General features: G+C 41.7%; 1 protein-coding gene across 1 annotated transcript in view; it reads right to left on the reverse strand.

Annotated features, from left to right (window-relative positions):
• Positions 1–14,416, reverse strand: part of KANSL1L (KAT8 regulatory NSL complex subunit 1 like) — a 63,913-nt gene extending 49,497 nt beyond the window's left edge. Inside the window, exons 1-2 of the mRNA XM_082484330.1 lie at positions 14,374–14,416; positions 10,487–11,604 (exon numbers count right to left, since the gene is read on the reverse strand). Coding sequence (XP_082340456.1) covers positions 10,487–11,574 — 1,088 coding nt within the window. The 5' untranslated portion in view covers positions 11,575–11,604; positions 14,374–14,416. The remainder of the gene's footprint in view (positions 1–10,486; positions 11,605–14,373) is intronic.
• Between the last annotated feature and the right edge of the window lie 4,434 nt (positions 14,417–18,850).

The raw sequence follows: 18,850 nt of genomic DNA on the forward strand, positions 1-18,850 counted from the left end.
AAGTTTTAGCCATGATCTGTGGACAGAATATATGGATAAACCACTCAGCACTCTCACCTTTTCCAAAACTGAAAAAAGAATTGAGAACAAACCATGCTTCTAATGAACTAAACCAACATCAGAGAATGCAACAGGACTATGATAAGTATTTCCAGTGCCTCCATTATGTTGTAGGCGAGATTTATGTTTTCCCAATAGCTAACATCAGTCTGTCCCAAAAAATAAAACCAGGCAACCTAACTGAGTGCAAAGGGGAACTGCTAACCAAGATAAAATTGCTGTGCTAGACACACACTGTTGTTTGGGTTTTGTGCATGGGTGGGTTTTGGTTTTGTTTACAAGAGAGGAGAAGGGATGGAATTCAAACCTTTTAGGCATATTTTATTTTTATAAGCAAACAAAACAAGAAGCCTGAAAAACAGTTCATAAATAATAAAGGAGAAACACAGTGGTGTTTAAAATGTACAATAAATACAGAATGTGGAATTGATATTAAGTATCCAGGAAGGTGGACTCAAATAGGTATGGTGATTACAGGAAAGGCTATTTTAGAGCACACAGCCCTGTGCCCAAGGTAGATTCTCCACAAGTATCTTATATCCTGAAAATTAAAAGGAAACTGAGGCCTTCGTAACCCCCAGTGAGAACAAGTAACATGCCCCTACCATGACACATCTGCAGAGACAATGACAGGATGCTTCCTACTGAACAGGAAAGGAAGATGCTTGCAACAGACCCACATCAAAACTCCAAAACGCACGTTTGCCAACCCAAAACACAGTCTCCTTCCAAAAGGTTTGTTTCAAAGAACACCAATGTTTTCAAGTTACAACACTCTTAAACATGAACAAGCCAGAAAGCAAGGCACCCACATAGTGTGGGTGGGAAAGACTTCTCCAATACCAAAATTCTGCATTAAACTTAAGAAAGGCAGTTGATCCTGACATCCCCTCACACTTACATTTCCGCTCAGTTTCCTAACATGGTGTATTTTGTTCTTTCTGCCAGACCATGTCCCCTTCAGTTTAGTCCACATTGTTCTGGCATCCAGTTTTCAGATGATTTAGTCCTAAAGTGACCCCGTGATCCTGACCTCTACCATCCCTGCTGGTTCATCTCCTCCTCTTGCTGGGAACTCCTGGGCTATCAGAAGCCTACTGCCACTCATGTGACAGTGAAGTATTTGGGAGCAAGACACAACTCAAACTACAGACTGATTACCCTCAGGATAAAGATCTAATCACATTCTTTGGTGGGAGTCACTGAAAACAGCAGCAGAAGTTTATCATTTTGATGAAGGACTCACCTCTGGAAAATGAAAAGCAAAAACTCAGAAAGTTCTCCAGATCTTTAAATCCCATCCAGACATCATATGACTCCCAATAAAATTCATGAGACTTAGCACACTGGAAAAAAAAAATAATCATGCATCCCCCAGTTCTCTTGGGAAGCTCACTCAGTTCTACAAAAATACGAAAGAATTCATATTCACCACATAGCACTCTATCACAAATACTCAACAGCACACTAGTATGGTGGGGATCCTACAGGACAAGAGCTGCAAGCCTGTGAACTTCCTGAGCTGCCATTAATTTTACACCAGCATTACAGTCAGTTTTCCTGTGACTACACATGGCAATGCTGAAAAAGCAGCTGGCCTGAATACAAGCATTTTCTTGGAGACCATTAAGGTGAGCGCAGGGCTTCTGATACCTTCTGTCAACATGTTGGTAAGAATCAACATGTCCATTTTTCTTCCCACTGCAGTCACTGACATTAAGTAAGAGATTATCTACGAAAACTAAGAGATGGTATCATGTAATACATATATTTAAATTACATATTAATAATATATACATTTAAATTAGGTAAATTCAGTTATGTAGTGCATGCATTTTAGATCATCTTATCTAGATTTTACTCATAAAAACGCCCACTTCCAACAAAAACTTCCAACACGTGTAATGGCTGAGCAAACATGACCAACTATGAAATGACCTGTAAATGCTTTCTCAAGGACTAATTCTTCCAGCACAGCTACTTAATGTTTGTTTTTGGAATGAACTAACTTCAGTTGCTGTTGAAGTATTAATTCTCCTGAACCAGTTAACAGTCAAACCCATAACAATCATGTAATTAAAAAAATAGCGAGTGCTCTTTTATGAACGAAATCTTTTCTATGCATTCCAGAGTGCAAACAAGATTAAAACAAACTGCAACAAATATCATCCTCTGGTATCATATCCAATCAACACTACACGACAAATGACTATTTACTCTGACAGTTAACTATCAGCCTTTGCCCACATCATCCAGGAGTGCTTGCTGCAGACTGACTGCAGAGAGCAATATGCTGGTGTTTTGTGACAACCAGCACTAAACCAAGCTATGCCCCGAAAAAAACCCCAAAACAATGAATTACGAGAAGTCCTCTGGTACTCAAAATTATACTGCAATCTCTGCAAAGACCTGCAACCAGGTCATTCTTCTGGAGCCTCTGGAGTTGCTATCTTCTTCGGTGTTGAAACGAAATTCTTACCTGGCAGAGATTTACCTCTGAAACACTACACAGCTTCAGAACAGATGGGTTATAGTTCTCCCTGTCATCTACAGACATCGGCAACTGCTTCTCACAACAATTTCTGGCACCCACGCCTGGTCCCACCATCTCTGACATACTGTTCCATTTAATACTTTCAGAATTGCATCCAATAACATATGTTGATACTAACACATAATACATATCTTCCCAAACCAAAAAACTTTATCCAATTGAACATTTCTGCTAAGCCATCAGGCCTGAGGAATTTATTCAGTAACACCTGAAATTATCAACCATAACTGTGATTCTCCCTTGAACAGAAAATTCACAGTACAGAACTAGAGTAGGGGGGGGAAATATGTAGCAACAGAGTAAGACTGTTACATCTTCTACAAATAAGTTTAGAAGGGACAGGGGAAGGGGAGAAGAGGAAAATCAATATTCAGGAAAAAAGGCTGTAGAAGAATACTGAAAATATAAAAAGGGAAGGTCTCTGCACTTGGATACCCCAGCAAAGGAGAAATTTTGTAAGACTTTCACATTGGACCTCCATATGCCCTCTCATCTGAGAAATCAAATCTTCCAAACTGAGGAGATGCCACAGCCAGTACTTGCCTGCTACCAGGGTCCTGCACAGAACCACACTATTACTACAGGTTTGATATTAGAAACTAAACTGTTACACTTGCATCGAATTGTTAACTCAATTTAGGGCTCAACAAAAGAAACTAAAAATTCAGCTTCTTAAAGCAGTGTTGTCTGTTACAGTGCTGAACTTTTCCAATGGCTGGCTTCACAACGTGGTAGGTGCTTTTCATCTTCAATTCCGTTTATATAATTCTTTAAGAGCTGTTAATGATAAAAGGCCAAATTGGCTGCTGGAGGTGGGGTCAGTTAAAATATTAACTGCCCAAGAAGTAAAAACCTGTGAAAGGCAAACCACCAGCACCACTTTCTCTTTTAATAAAATAAAAAAATACACTGCAAAATGCATATCTGTTAATATCTTTTGATAAAAACATTTTTAAATTAATTTTTAAGATTCCATTGGCTCCCCCAGACCCCAACTTCTTTCACTAAACCTCAGCATGCTGTAGATCAGACCAACACGGAGCAGAGAAGCAGGTAGTACTAACATGCGAAGAAACTTGAAGAACACCGGGGCTGCCTAGAAACGAGCTTCTTTTCTTGCCTTTGAAATGGCACAACATCAATAGACTAACAACAAAACACCAGGAACACAGGCCTAGAAATTCTCTGTAAGTATTACACAACTGCCCTTGAAAAAGAAATCAAGAAAGTAGTGCTACGCCTAGATCCCATGCTCAACATAAAATAAGATTGAGCTTACAATATATTCCTTTAAAGATACGTGCAAATGGAACATTATTACAGCATACAAGCAGCATATCAATGCTGTCCAGCCACTGAAGTTAGCCCCCAAATTTGTATATATATTTTCACACGGAATAGGTGGGTATGGTATCATGTAACATCTAACTCCAGCTTGTAACTAATTTCATTCTAGCTGTATATAGTACCAGATTTTCAATGTAAAAATGGATATGAAGCATATTGCTTTTTGTGACTTTTTGGATAGACAACTAACAGTTGATCCAGAACTTGCATGCCAGATACACCGGAAATCATCACCAGGTTCTTGGTAGAAGAGGGGCTGCAGCCTTGCAGAACAGGGAAAAATGCCCAGGCAAGGACTGAGAGGAGGCTCAGAAGTGGCTGTGGCTGATGGGGAAGCCCACGGCAGAGCAATCAGGTAAGAAATATGAAGCAGCAGCTGCAGCAAAGGTACCACTGCACACTGACCCCCACCTCCTCCCACCTCATAGAAGGGAATGTGCCTTGCTGTAAGGCGGTGTGAGCACTGCACCCACCATGTGTAGGAGGGTGCCGAAGGGAATTGGCTAACAGGAGAGCTGGAAGGACCCCGGAGCGCTCCTCTGGGTGAGAGGGCAGTTCGACAGAGCTGGGACAGGTCTGCTTCAAGCCCTGAGGCCTGGAGCCATGCCACCACCCCACCTGTGGGACCCAAAGGAAGCTGCAGAGGGGCTATGCTGTGTGTGAAACCCCTGGTCAGGGTGAGTCCCTAGCAGCGCTGCCGCAGGGTGGGCTGAGAGCTGCCCCAGCAGGGAACCCAGCACCTGCCCTGGGGACAAAGGACACCCTGGTACATCAGAAACCGAGCCCTTTGGGCCCCACACAGTTGCTGTAAGCATGCTGTGATTAAGTAACAGAGGAGTAACCAAACAGTACTTGGCTTTGCAGCACAGGGATGGAGTTTGTTATGAGGTTAAACCCTACAATTGAGTCTGCAGGGACAAGGGGTGGAGAGTCTAATGAAGGTAGTAGGTTTGAACAGTCGCAACCTTCTTGGTTTGGGCGTTTTGTAGGAGCTTCGGAGGGAATTTCACTGAGCTTTATTGCTGCCCAGTCTACCCCTATGGGCTGGAAGGAAGGGAAGTTTATAATGCATATATATTCAAACACGGACATTCAGTATTTTTTTTTTTCAATACCAGAATCACTAATTAAAAGGTTGCTAACTGAAAATTAAATTTATTTAAATTCACCAACAGAAAACTTTTTCTCACCCACAACAGCTAGGTAAAATGTCTGGATGAAAATAAAAACATTTACAGCTATTTCAGTTTCAATAAAAAAAGAGCATAGGTCAATATATTTAAATCCAACATCTAAAGTTACATTCTTAAGCCATATTTAGCAGTATGAATGAAACCCTGTTACAGGAGAGCATTCCTATTTTGGGAAGTCTTTATACACACTTTTTATTTCATGTGAAAAGGAAAGCATTTAAATGATTTCCTGTATCAGGGGCCCACGTACGCCGATTTTCAAAGGCGCTGGATGTATCCCTTTGAAGTAGATTCTCATGAAACCAATGTTATCTATAAAATGAAATAATGCTGCCCTCACTTTACAAGATGTTATACAGTTAGTTCATTGTTGTTTGTAAACAAATCTTTTAACAACACCAAACAGATTTCACAGCTTAGCAAAACAAAAAAGCTAGCCATAAAACACTGATTAATCAGTAGTTGACATCAAGCACCAAACCCTTCTTGTCTACCATTTAATTAAGCATGCGAGGTTATTATGTATACACATGTGTCTGATCATTAGATTTTCTATTCTACTATACTATGTTGACTGTGTATTAAACTCATTCAGAAGAGTAATGCCAAGTTTTTATGTAATATGCATTCAACACCTATCTAGAAAAGCTTTGACATTCCCGGCTCTGAGATTCCCTTGCAGGTTACAACTTGTCAAACTTTCTGCCTTTTGTTAAAACCTTTCAGTCTGCTTTCAGCAGCTGCAAAAATATTAATGTAATTACAGGTTAGAAATCAGAATCCTCACTCACAAGAACATTACTCTGGTATTGCGAGAAGGAAGTCTTGCTCAAAAGCAAGTTAATATTGCTGTACATGAGATCTCTAAAGAAAAACAGTAAATGTGTGTGGGACCCTAAAAACGTTGTAAATCCATCTTACGGAAACCCAACAAAGTGAGGCTGAATATATTCTGAAACAATACATGTATCCCTAGAGTGAAAACAAAGCTATCTCTTCTTTCATTCCCTGGTAACAATTCTCCTCCCACATCCTAGTGACAGAAGCCAAGAACTGAGAGAATGGAATTCATGAAAAGGCAATGTATAAAACATTTTGAAATCAGCATATTATTAGCACCTATGAATTTATACTTATTCAAAAGCTTTCACATTAATCTTCTATGCAAATAGGACACTTCCCAGACTTGTAAACTAAAAAGGTCTTAAAAACTGGAAACAATTGGGATTTTGTGCTTAAGAAAAATGGAGAGCAGTATTTGGTCCTGGCAGACTCTCTTCCTCCCCTTCCCAAAACCAGAATTCAGATCTCATATCAGGTATGAAGAGAAATTATAGCTCACAGTGGAAAATTAGGACCTGACCTTGCAAAAACAAACAGCTTCCCCTTATAACGTGGCTCAAAGACATGCAATAAACTCCAGCCCTTGAGCAGTGCCATTCCATAGTGAGGCCTGCAGAACTGCATTGATGTTGCTCAATTAGCCATGAGAAAAAACGCTAGGAAAATGGAAAATAATCTAGAACAAACAGATCAGATCTGGAGATACTAGTCATAATATTTTCTTCCTGTATTCTCTCTGTCTTACTGCTCCCCTCCCCACCAAGTATTTGTACTAAAAGCAGACTTCCCATCTTCTTTTTCCAGCTAGCTATCTAAAGGGTGAAAAAAAAAAAAAAGAGGAAAAAAAAAAAAGAAATATTTACTATCCCTGCACATTCATTATAAAAGTTTCCAGGCAGAATAAACCCTGTGGGCATGGAAAAATAATAACAGTGCTTCTTCATCAGGCTTGAGGTTGCTGGAGGATAATCAGTAAAACATGTCTTTCAAAAATCAGAGGAAAAGCATGAAAATATTTCAGAAGGAAAAAATCCCACCAATGATGCAAAAGGACTCTATTCAGCTGGGGGAAGGAAGACAGGGGAAACTGCACAGGACTTTTCACAAATAGACAGCGCTACTTATTTTGCAGAAAAAATCTATTGTAAGCAGCTTTTCTCTATAATCAATTAGGTACATGTATTACTATTTGATGGAGTGAACCGCCCTGCCTTCAAAGAACCCCAGTTCTTTTGATACCCCAGTATCTTTTGAGTCTGGAAGATCACACACACAGCACACGTAGAAGAAAAACTCTGTACCCTGCAACTTTATAAAGGTTTCCCAAATAACCACCTCAACACCAGACTTCTTTGTGGTACACTGTAAAAAAACAGAACTTCTAATCACATCAGGAATACACAAAAGACATGAATGACAATGTGGAGTTGGCCTGGAAGAATACAATACATAGCTTCCAGAGCAGAGCTGTGTCGTTGAAAAACCTTTGAGCTCACATCCTCCCCTAATTCACCTTGTTGTAAATCTATTTCTATGGATAATCTTCCATCTTCATGAACCACAAAGATGATCAACAAGTTCCAAGCAAACTCAGCTGGTGAAATGTTGTCTATGTTGCATTTCAAGTGGTTGATGTTAGCCATGAATTCCGGAAGGAATTACTTATGGTCAGCTTTGTGATGCCCTCCTCTCGGGTGCTCCATCCACTTTGGTTGCTAATGCCTAACAGGGAGCTAGTGAACAGCACCTAGCATCTGCCTTTGAGAAACCAGAGAAAATTACTACTATATCCCCTGTGTAGTGCCTCAGGAATTTTCTACACCCAAAGGCTGGAACAGTACTAGAATACACTACAAATTACTGTTGGGAATTTGGTACTTTGCCTAAGAAAACTTCCATGAAAACTGACAGGTTAAAGACATTCATGAGCTGACACTTGCAGCGAAATGAGAAAATTCCTGAAAAGATCCAACAGTTTTTTCATATTTCTTTTTCGCCAATACTCAAAGGACCAAATGTGTTTTGATTAAGTGCTTGAAATGGGATGAGGATTTCCAATTACTCTAGGAACTAGGGAAGTTAAATAAGGGCTGAATTGTCAGCTAAAAGAATTGCCTTCACCAGGAGACCAAGAACTTTCTTGTCTTGATGACAGCACCTCTGTAATGCACAAGGGATGAACAATGGTCTAAATATCTTACAAAAGCTATTTGCTGCTAAACAACAAAGGTATTGAAATAGATAGATAAAGACAATCTTACTTGAGACACAAAGCATTGAGACACAGCTCAGAAGAGCTTATGTCAACACTCATTGGGCAAAATTCTTTTCAGGATAATGATAATGAACAGGTTCAAAATGCTAAAAATAGCTCCATTTTTTTTCCTACCATGAAGAATTGGAGCCAGAATCAACTTCTCTCTCCTGATGGGAAAGACTGTTCTCAGGTAAACACGGTAACTGCAGGTTTCTTCCCCCTTGCACATTAGACTGACACCTCCTCCCCCCCTCAGCAAGGGTAAAAAGCACTGCAGTCATAACAGTGACCAGCCACCAGCATGATTATACCCTCAAGTTAAATGCAATCAGTATACTGTGATATAGGCAAAACCAGAACATTTTTTCTCCATTCATCACTGCATTAATAGAACCTTATAACATCTACTGTCAAGTATTATGCAGAATATCACAGAGGAAGAGTCTTGCCAGGTCAGTAAAAGTCCTCACTATGAAAAATAAGTCACAGGAAAGGAAAGGAGTATACTCTCACCCACATGACCACATTTTTTCTGGAAAACACCAAGAGTCAATTCCATAGGAGAGAAAGGCATTTCAAAGAACGTAAATCCACTTAGCAGAAATAAAAATGGATGTTCACTTTGTTTCTTTTGTCCAGGTGAAAGGCAACCCAAAGACCCTTAAAGTGGTAAAGCTCAGTTAACAGCAAATCTCAGCAGCTGCACTGCTGAATAACTGATTTACCGTTGTCACCTAGAAGAAAAAGTGCAGCCTTTAGCCTTGAAAACAAATCTTAGGAAAGTTGAAGAAATGAAGAAAACCATCCCAAGCTGAAGATAATGATAAATTCAAATAAGACACAGCCTGTCCTCACTGCAATGTTAATTCAAGCATTGCCTCAGCCTATGCACACAGACAAGTCTTCTGCTTAAATTAGGTAGTATTTTAACTCTGAGCTTGCTGGCCCAGCAGCACAGTTCAAACACCAGTGATTCTTGCACTGCCAATGCAGCAAGGCCTTAGCTAAAGCACATTGCTAATCTTGTCATCGCTGCTGCCTGACTGCCGTTCAGCAGTAAGAACTTAAAAAAAGGGAGGAAAAAAACACAACCCACAAATAAAGGGCTGCACTGAGTCAGACTACAGATGATCTACCCAGTCTCATGCCTCTTAGTAGTAGCCAAGATAACACTCTTACAACAGGGCAGGCATGGAGGGAACAGTGCTTCTCCAGAACACTCCCTCAGCTGCCAGCAACAGCAGCTTGGGGATTTCCTGAGCCAAAGGTGGTGTCTTTGCATTTAATAATCCTCTGCAGATTTTTTTGTCAGTGCAACAAAACAAACCGAGTAAGCCTTAAGTGGAAAGATAACTTAAGGAATTCAAAAGCCACAAGAGGAAATAAAGGTAAAGGACTGGCAGGCAGAGTTAGAAACTTGACTGTACCTGGAAAGAAGACAAAAGAAAACTCTTGCACAGAACTTCAGTCCAAGCTTTACATTATCCACTGCCCTTCAAGAATCAAGAGTTTCTCATCCGTTTTTCTTTTTCAGTTCATGTAATCACAAAATGAGAATCCCAGAGGCAGAGCTATTACTCAGAAGTACAAACATATCAGCTAGGAGAAGAATGCAGATTCTCCTACGCTAGGAAGAGCCCAAAATGCTGTTTTTTCATTAAAATATTCAAAAGGAGGCTAGCTTCATCCACAGTAGCAGAACAACTTCAGTAAGTAAATTGACATTTTTTAAATTATAATTTGAAGAACGAAACTTTTTCAATATACAACATCCAAATACCAGATGGCTTGACACCTGCATCAGATGATCATTTTTAGTCTTCTGTCACATCGTGGTGGATTTCAAGATCCTAACATAGACTAACTCTTAATAACTGAAGAATAAAATTAAAATTATTTTCATACCAGCCAAAAATGTAATTTACAGCATTGTTATCACTATTTGATTTACAGCACCATCTGAGTATTGAACAATTAACAGTACTAATGTAATATAAACTGATAGAATGCAGGACAAAATCCAGCTCCCTACAGTCTAGTAAAGTAACTGTTCCTTAAATGCTGTAATTAGAGAAGTTCTTGCTTTCTGTCTGACCCCTGCCAAACCTACCGATTTCAGTAGGACCATCTATTGAGTTAGGCTACTCACACGAGAAGGAATCTGCAGGTCTAGACCCTTCCATCTTGAATTATAAGCATGAAGCACGAGTCTAGCAGGAATTTAACACTTACGCTTCCATGGTTGTTCTTACAGTCTGTTCCTCACCATCTTCATCTGAGCTGCTACATGTTGCGTCAGAGTCCAGATCCTTCTCCACGCGAGACAGCAGCCCTCCAGTAGAAAGTGCAAACCCCCGGATTTCACCTGGTGCAATGCTAACTCCATTCTGTATGTCTGTACTCGAACTACTCTCCAAAGTAGTTGCGTTGTTTTCTGGCCAACCTTCAGCACACCTGAGGGAGCTACTGCTCAAAAATCTGGCTGGCTCATGGAAAACCTTCATTCTTTGTAGCTGATGTTTCACGAAGCATTTCAGCTGCTGATCACAGTGTTTGATAACATGCTTTGCCAGGAGCATTTGTAAACGTTTCTGAGTTCTTCTGGCGCGACTGATTTCCATTTGTTGCTTAGTGACACACTGGAGTAAGCGAGCGTACACCTCCTCCGGGGTGCAGCTCAAAATCCCTTCTGAAGGCCTGTGAAGAATTTGGTGTAATAAATCCCCTCTTATTGTTTCAGCGCAGACTTCCAAAGCCCTACCCGAAAACCCATTCTTCTTGTACCATTTACCGTTTAAAAGCTGCATTTCTTCTGCATTACTGGATTCAGTTACATTTGAATCCAAAAGTCTCTGCATTTCTGCCAAATTCGGAGATGTGGTCTCTGAAAATGTTTCCCCTTTGACCTGTTCCTCAGGTTGTGAATGACTAATCTGCCCAAATGATGTGTCAGCACCATTATGTAACAAATTTCTCATCTTGGAGCAGTCGGGCTCTCCCACTTTCGTTTGCTTACCAGTTTTGTTGCTAAATGCAGAACTTGTACTCATTAACAAGACAGACTGATAGTGCTTGGAGGATGGTGGAGAACCAAAATGCTGCACACTGAAGATATCATTCCTGAGGTTGGGCTCAGCAGTGGGGAACCCCAGGACTGAGCAAGTAATCTGTGCGATGGAGTCCTCTTTTATCTTCTCTTCCACTGCTCTGGAATTTTCCATGCACAAAGCTGTATCAGACTCCATAGCTCTAGAGGACAAAGAAGGTGACAAGTGGATACCATGACCTTTTGTTGCTGCCTCTCTGAGGGCTGGTGTCATTATAGCTACGGTAGGTAGTTTACAGCAAACCTGAAAATAACATGGGCCATGTAAATTTTCTCATTTTCATGACACGGTACAAATACAACAATTTTGTCAAATATTTCATTCTTTCAACATTAGTCAAATATTCCATAAAAAAAGACATTATCTAAAGAACATGGACAGACTACACTCCCTCCCAAGTCATATAAGAACACTTTCTCTGTTTTTATTTCGTTTCATTCAGAAGTTGTTCCATGTGCAATGAAAGCTTTTACCTCTCAGGGAGTAAGTGTTCATACCTCATTGCATTTCTGATCCTATCAGTCTGAGAAACAAGACTGACACAGTTACAGACTGTCATCTAACCTTGCCCAAACTGAAAAAGATGACCATAAGCCATGTGACTGGAAGGATGCATTTTAAAATATGTGTGCAAGTGTATGCATATGTATACGCACACACAGCGAAATGCACATCTACATATTCCCACCCCAGAACTCTGGCTGGACTTTATTTTAATCCGTTCTGGAGATAAGTTACCTTTTGAGTTACATTTAGTTTTTGTTCAAGTATTTTTTTTAATACTTAAAATGAGTCAACATCAACAATATCAAAGAAATGGGAGCTATGCAGCTCCCTACTGTAAGTGCAGCAAAGCAGAACACCTACCACATGATGAAACACTGAAATGAACTCAGAGGCACTATTAGGAGAAATATATTTAATGTGAATCTATATAAAGCAAGCATCTGATTAATTATTTTATTATATATTCGCACAAATACACTTTAGAAACCAATTATCAAGGCTAATGCTTTAAAAACAGAGAACTGTAAATTCTAAATGTTTCCTAAAAAAATCTTTCCTCTGCTTTTGTATCCAGTTCTTTATTCATCAGGTACTGCCTGAATAATACAAACCCAATATTCTTTGATAACAATTTGCATAAAGACAGTTTTCCTTTACAAACTCTTTTGCCTGTTGCTTGCCATATCTTAGACGAAGAGTTCCCAAACTTTGGGATCAAAAGACCAGTGTCAACCTTCACCAGTTCTTGTCAGCAGCTATGCTGCCATGTCATACTGTATCTATAACACAGCCTACAGAGCGGGAATACTGCCTTACACTGTACTTTCAGCTTTGTTTATGAGATGGTTAAATAAACCCAATGAAAGATTTATTTGAACATGGCCTGCAGAAGCCTGAAAGATAAGCTACTGTCAGTTCTTCATTAAGAAGCTAGAGACAAGACTACAAACAACAAGAGAGTAGTAACAAAAGTGAATGTAGCACAGTAATTCCACAGTAAATTCTCTGTTTAACTCGTGTACTAGTTAAGCAGCATTTCCATTGCCCTCCTTTAACATCTTCAGTTTCTTTGATCTCCACAGCAATTGCCTAGCTCAGCAATTTTCGATGCACAGATCCCGTAAGGGGTCAATGATCCTGAGACTGCCGTGTATGGATCTTAAGAGAAGCAAACTCCCTGTCTGAAGCCTTATTTATAACTACAGGTTTTATGCTGAAGGTGCAAACATTAAAGGAGATGTGGAAACCTAAGGAGCTGAGAAGTACCAGTCTGGATACTTTCTGCTTAACCCTCAAAACACGAAGAAAAACATAAAGAGCCACATGCTCCAGTACAGCCTTAATATTCTCTGTATGCTTTATTCATCTTTCATTGCTCCACGAATACTTCAACCATGAGGTTTTCATCTCTGTACATCACCTACCCAGCATCACACAGACCAGGTTTGGTCGTCCTAGTTCTAATCCTAAATGATATTATTAAAATCCCCAAGATTTTAACTTTTATCAATGAGCCAATAACTTCAGACTATACAGGGATTCAGCACAAAGTCCTTCCCAGTGGACAGCCGTTCAGTAAGAGCCCTGTTACTAGGATTGGGCAGGGAAATGCACTGATGAGAGCTGGAGCCCCAAATTGCAAAGGCTCTGGTGACTTGGCAATGGTCTCAGCATCTGGCTGACTCGTGGCTTTGTATCTTTCCACTCTTTTAAGAGCTAGCAGGCACAAGAATTTTTAAATTCAAAGGAGTATGGATTCAGACACTTATGCCTCCTCCGTTCTCAGCATATGGCAAATAACTATAATAAGTCAAAGTGATTTAGCATGGCTAAAACATAAGGGGGAGAGAACTGAAGCCCACACTTTCTCTGTGGGGTTACTATGAACTTAAGGGAGTACCCATGTTAGATCTGTCCCTGGGAACTCCAAGAAGATCTCTCAGAGGAACGCTGCCAGGCTGGTATCTACATACACTTTGCAATGAGTTTATAGCTGTTCCAACTTTACCATCTACCTTCCTTAGCCCGAGTGGTTCAACAGTCATAGATTGCTACTCCTGAAAGCCAGGAAACGTCCACACACAGTACAGCTGCTGCTCAAGCAAACAGGAAGTTTGAAGAAGTATCTCTCATACCTATATTAAGATGGAAGCTCTTAAAAAAAATAGCAGCACAAAATTTCAGAGTTTTAACTTGATCACATTCCCTCAAATACTACATACCCTTCTGGTACAGTTTCAAATTTCCTAAATTGCAATGAATACCATTAGCAAATTATTTTAGGGTTTTTTTGAGTTTGGGGGACTTTTTGCCCCCTCTTCTAGGGGAAATAAGGGAAGAAATCAAAATACCCTCAAGTTGAAACACAAACATTAAACTGAAGAGCACCGAGAAGCCACTAACTGAGTTCCTGACAGAAGACACTTAAATTACAATATAGCTAAAAAAAAAACCAAACCAAAACAAACGCTTTTGAAGAGAGAAATCGTTCAATTAAGCCCTTACCCAGGCAGCTTGCAAACTTCACACGATGCTTCTGCCCTGAAGACAGTTGTGTGAGACACTTCAGGTGTGTTCCTCTCATTTCAGTGACATCAAAAAGACTTTATAAAGGCTGGTACTGTCCCAGTCCTTGGCATTTCTCCCAAGAAGTTCACACACATGCAGAAAAAGTCATTGGCATATAAGCAAAACAAAGTATCAGCTGCAAAAGAATTAAAAACAAATTTTGGTACAAGTACTTGGCTCCACGAGAATATTACAATTTTCATTTTGACACATTTCATTTTATTTTGGCAGAAAGCAGCAAAAATAATTTCACTCCACCCTTATTGGAAGTGAATTTCCAAAGCCAAATCTTTAATCCTGGGGGGGGGGGGGGGGGGGAGGCGGGAAGCATGCAGAAGGAGGGAACACAAGTACTGCAACATGGTATTCAGGAAGACCCTGTATTTTCATTCTGGGAAAAGCTTTTTTGTCATAGGTGAACCATTTCAAGGCTTTTTTTTTTCATTATGTACTACTTGAGGTTTCAAAACCAGAACAGCTGAAATGCTACTTAACTGGCAAACAGTTTGCTTTTCATCTGCTGAATACACACTACACTTGAAAGACTAAAAAGTATTGTAAAGAGAAAAGCTTACGTAAAGTAAGTGCCGGGAAAGGGAAGAAACAAGTACCAGACATGCACAGTACAGCAACTGATGTTTAAAGTTATGCTTATCCTCCCCTAATGCCTTAATTACCCAGGAGGATATAGCTGGGAATTGCAGTTTACCACAGTCCCAGCGCTCCCCCAACCCGCACCCTGCTTACTTCTCTCACCACAGCTCCGGGTCGCTAATCCCCCAATGACCCCTGCCCCTCTGCCGCTCCTCGATATACCCTTCCCTACCAGGCTCATCTCAATGGAATTTGTCTAAATCCTGAAACTAGTGTCTTCATGTTGGTAATTGGCAGCATCAATAAAATAAACACACCAAAACCCAACCACAAACCTGCCTGCACACAGGGTGGCAGTCCCTTCCCAGCTTTTGTTTATAGTCCTTTCACTTTTTGACTCTTCCCCCCCTTGCATAACACTATCACTTTTGTTACACAACACTGCAGACAATGTTTGGGGGGATTTTTGCTTGGGGGGAGGATTGCTTTGTCTTTAGTGTTTTTTTTGTTTGTGATCTTTCCATTTTCAATAGAAATAAAACTCAATTTGCATGAGGGTTTGTAAGGATCCTCTGTACTAGCCTTCTTTCCTTGTAAATTAACTCATCTTTCATCATCCCAAACACCTGAAACTTTCTTGTTAATAATGAGATTCCTGGAGACCAGGAGAGGACTTTTACTCTTCCTTTTTTTTTGTTGGTTTTTTTTTTTTTCTTTCAAATTCAGGGGCCTACAAACATTTCAAATTAATACAGCTGTTTCCAGTTTATTCACAGATTAACAGTGTTTCAGATAAGATAACTTCCAATGTTTATTCCTTGTCTAGAAGGCGTTTCAAAAGCAAAGCAAAGTCACTGGCAGCAGGCAGCATCTGGTGAAACACCCAAAATTAAACTCAGCAGGAACGTTCAAAAATACTGTATTTCAGACTGACAAGAGCTGCTTTAAGGTCTCTTAGAAAAAACCTGCAGAATAGATGGCAGCAGCTACATGAGTAAGCTTGATCTGCCTACAACACAACTGACAAAACCTGGTTTCCTACAGCTTTGCATTGTTTGTCCCGTAATCCCTGGCTCCTCTTGGACAGCCTTCCTGATAATCACTGGACAAAAATAAAACGGTGCTCTGGCAGACGGGCACTACTGCGGCACTGCCTTAGCTGTGCTGCCAGGACTGACAGCCACCCCCGAGCTGAGAGTGCAGGAGCTGACTCCAGCCAGCTTCTCTAAGCCTTGCCTGGTAAGAGGCATCCACTTGGGTATGCTTTACCCACCCCTCCCAATTTTCACAAAACTTACAAGATCATCATAATTTCTAAGAATAGAGAGAACAGCTCAACAGCATAATCTGCATTTCCTCACAGAATACTTTGCAGCAATGACTGCAAAAGAGATATTGGTCCCACTGGGTACGTCCTGGTTAGGAGTATGAAAGGAAAAGGAAGTAAGTCCATATTTAACACACCTCGGACTAGCCTTTAAGGAAAAAAAAAAACAACAAAACACCAACATCTCAGTAGGCAGCTTTTGTTTTCATTTTGAAAGCAGCCCAGTTACTCATGACGAGTATTTAAGCATTTTAATATTTTGGTCTATTAATAGACTGGAAAAAAAAAAAACCAAACAGGATTATGTGGGGAGTCTCAGCTTTCAGCAGCAGTCACTGTGCAGGCCGTACTATATAGATAAAACTGCAAACTCCAGTGTTTTGCACTCCCCAGAAGATAGAAGCACAAATTCCTCCTCTTTGAAAAAAAAAAAATCCCAAAACCAAAACAACAAAACACATGCACACCTAAAAAGGATCTCTCTTTGAACAGTAAGATAACTCAATTTAAGACAGACCACCCAAACAGTTTTAATCCTGAAAAACATCAAAAAGGACATACTTGAAGAGGAACTCATTGGTATTCATTTATGATAAAATCCATGACTCATTAAAATCTCTGAACAGGGTTGTTTTTCTCCTTGTTCATAACTGCTTCTGAACAGAGAATCATATATTATTTCCAAGTTTATTACCATGCCATCAACTAATTCCTGTTCAGTCTATAATACCATAGATTTGTAATATATTAGATGAAGCAATTTTTAATATGTTAAACGCTTTTTGTAGTACAATGGGTGCCTCTGTAAGCAGGTTGTACATATATAGGTCTCTAATATAAATATTTGTAATACTTTTAGATCCATTGCAAGGTCCATATCAACATTTCAGTTATCCTTTTGAATTTCAGTCTTTGAAGAGAGAGCCATAAAACTTGGTCTTAAACAGGAATCATTCAGCTCTTAGACATTAATTAAGATGACTGGAATTTAAACTCCCCAAAACATTTACAAGACTTCACAATGCAGACCAATAAGGAAGGAGAGTAGTAAGGCACACAGCTTAGCTTTCTGAGTTGGTACACCTACTAGCATTATAACCATGCTTTATCCAGTTTAATTTTTAATATTTCCTTTTCATTGAATTAAGCACAAAAAGGAAATATCCACCCTTTGACAAAAAGCAGACTTTGGATTTTTTTTTTTTTTAATTGGTTACTTTGCTTCCCATTGCTGAAGAGTATTAAGTACCACAGTCGCTGCTAAGTTTTATTTTGGGAAATGCTTCAGCATTTTGCAACCAGGGAGCTCATGCACAAAGTGGATTAAAAGACTTGCTCAAGACCACACAGGATATCTCAAAGAAGGCTGGGAGATGCACCTGGATCTGAGCTGCTTTCCAGAGCTTTGCTATCTGTTATCTAAGGTATTCTGCTTTATGAATAAGTGGTCTGTAGTCTGAGAAGCCAACTTGGTCAGGGCCACTCAAAGGCAATCTGCTCAGCTTGATTATCAGAGGGAAGTTTTAACCCAGGAATTAAAAAAAAAAAAAAAAAAATCACACATGAAAACGTAGGCTAAAGTTTTCCACCCAGCTACTGACCCAAACGTTAAAAAATAAGACAGAAAGAACAAGGCAGCACAACACTATGCACCCGCGCCCTTGGGGAGCTGGCAATACCACGCACCCCGCACCCGCAGGTCGCCCGGCACCCCCGGGCAAGGCGGGGCGAGGCCGGCCTGGCAGCGCGGCCGCCAGAAGCTAGGGCCGGGCAGGCAGAAAGCGGCGGGGGAGGGAAGGAGGACGCGAGACTCCCCACGGGAGCTACGCGGGGACGCGGTGGAAGGGGGTAACGAGGGCGGCGGCGCGGCGCGGCCCTCCCCTCCGGCTCCCGCCGCGACCCCGCCCCACGCGCGCGGGCCGCCCCCGCCTCAGCCACCCTGGCCCCGCCCCGCGCCCAGACCGTTAGCCCCCCCCGCGCCCCGCCCCCACCCCAGTCTCCTCCTCGCGCATGCGCGCCAGCGCTCGGCGGCGCCACCACCGCTCCCGCCGCGGGAACCAACCGCCGCCCGGCCCCGGTTCCTTTCCCCCTTCCCCTCCCCCCGCGCCTCAGCGCGGCGCTCCCCGCTGGCGCGCAGCGGCGGCCGGCCGGTGGCCTCACCGCAGTCCTTCCCCCCCCCCCCGCGGCTGCCCCGCGAAGCCCCGCGCTTGCCTCCGCCCGCGGGCTTCTCCACAGCGGTGCTGCCGCCTCCAGCTCGCGCGGCGCGGCGCCCGGCGCAACTCCCACTGCCGCTGTTGAAGAGTCCGCGCCCAGCTAAAGCGCAGCTCGGCGGGGCGGGGCCTCCCCGCGCAGGGGAGGGGGGGGCCGCGCCGCTGAGGGGAGGAGCGCGGCCAATCCGCCGCACCCGGGGGCGGGGCTCGGCTCGGGGGCGGCCGCTCGCCATTGGCGGGGCGCCTGAGGCGGGGACGGCCCTCCTGCCGCGCGCGCGCCTCC

Source organism: Vanellus vanellus, assembly GCF_965231255.1.
Source record: "Vanellus vanellus genome assembly, chromosome: 5".
Classification (NCBI taxonomy): Eukaryota; Metazoa; Chordata; class Aves; order Charadriiformes; family Charadriidae; genus Vanellus; species Vanellus vanellus.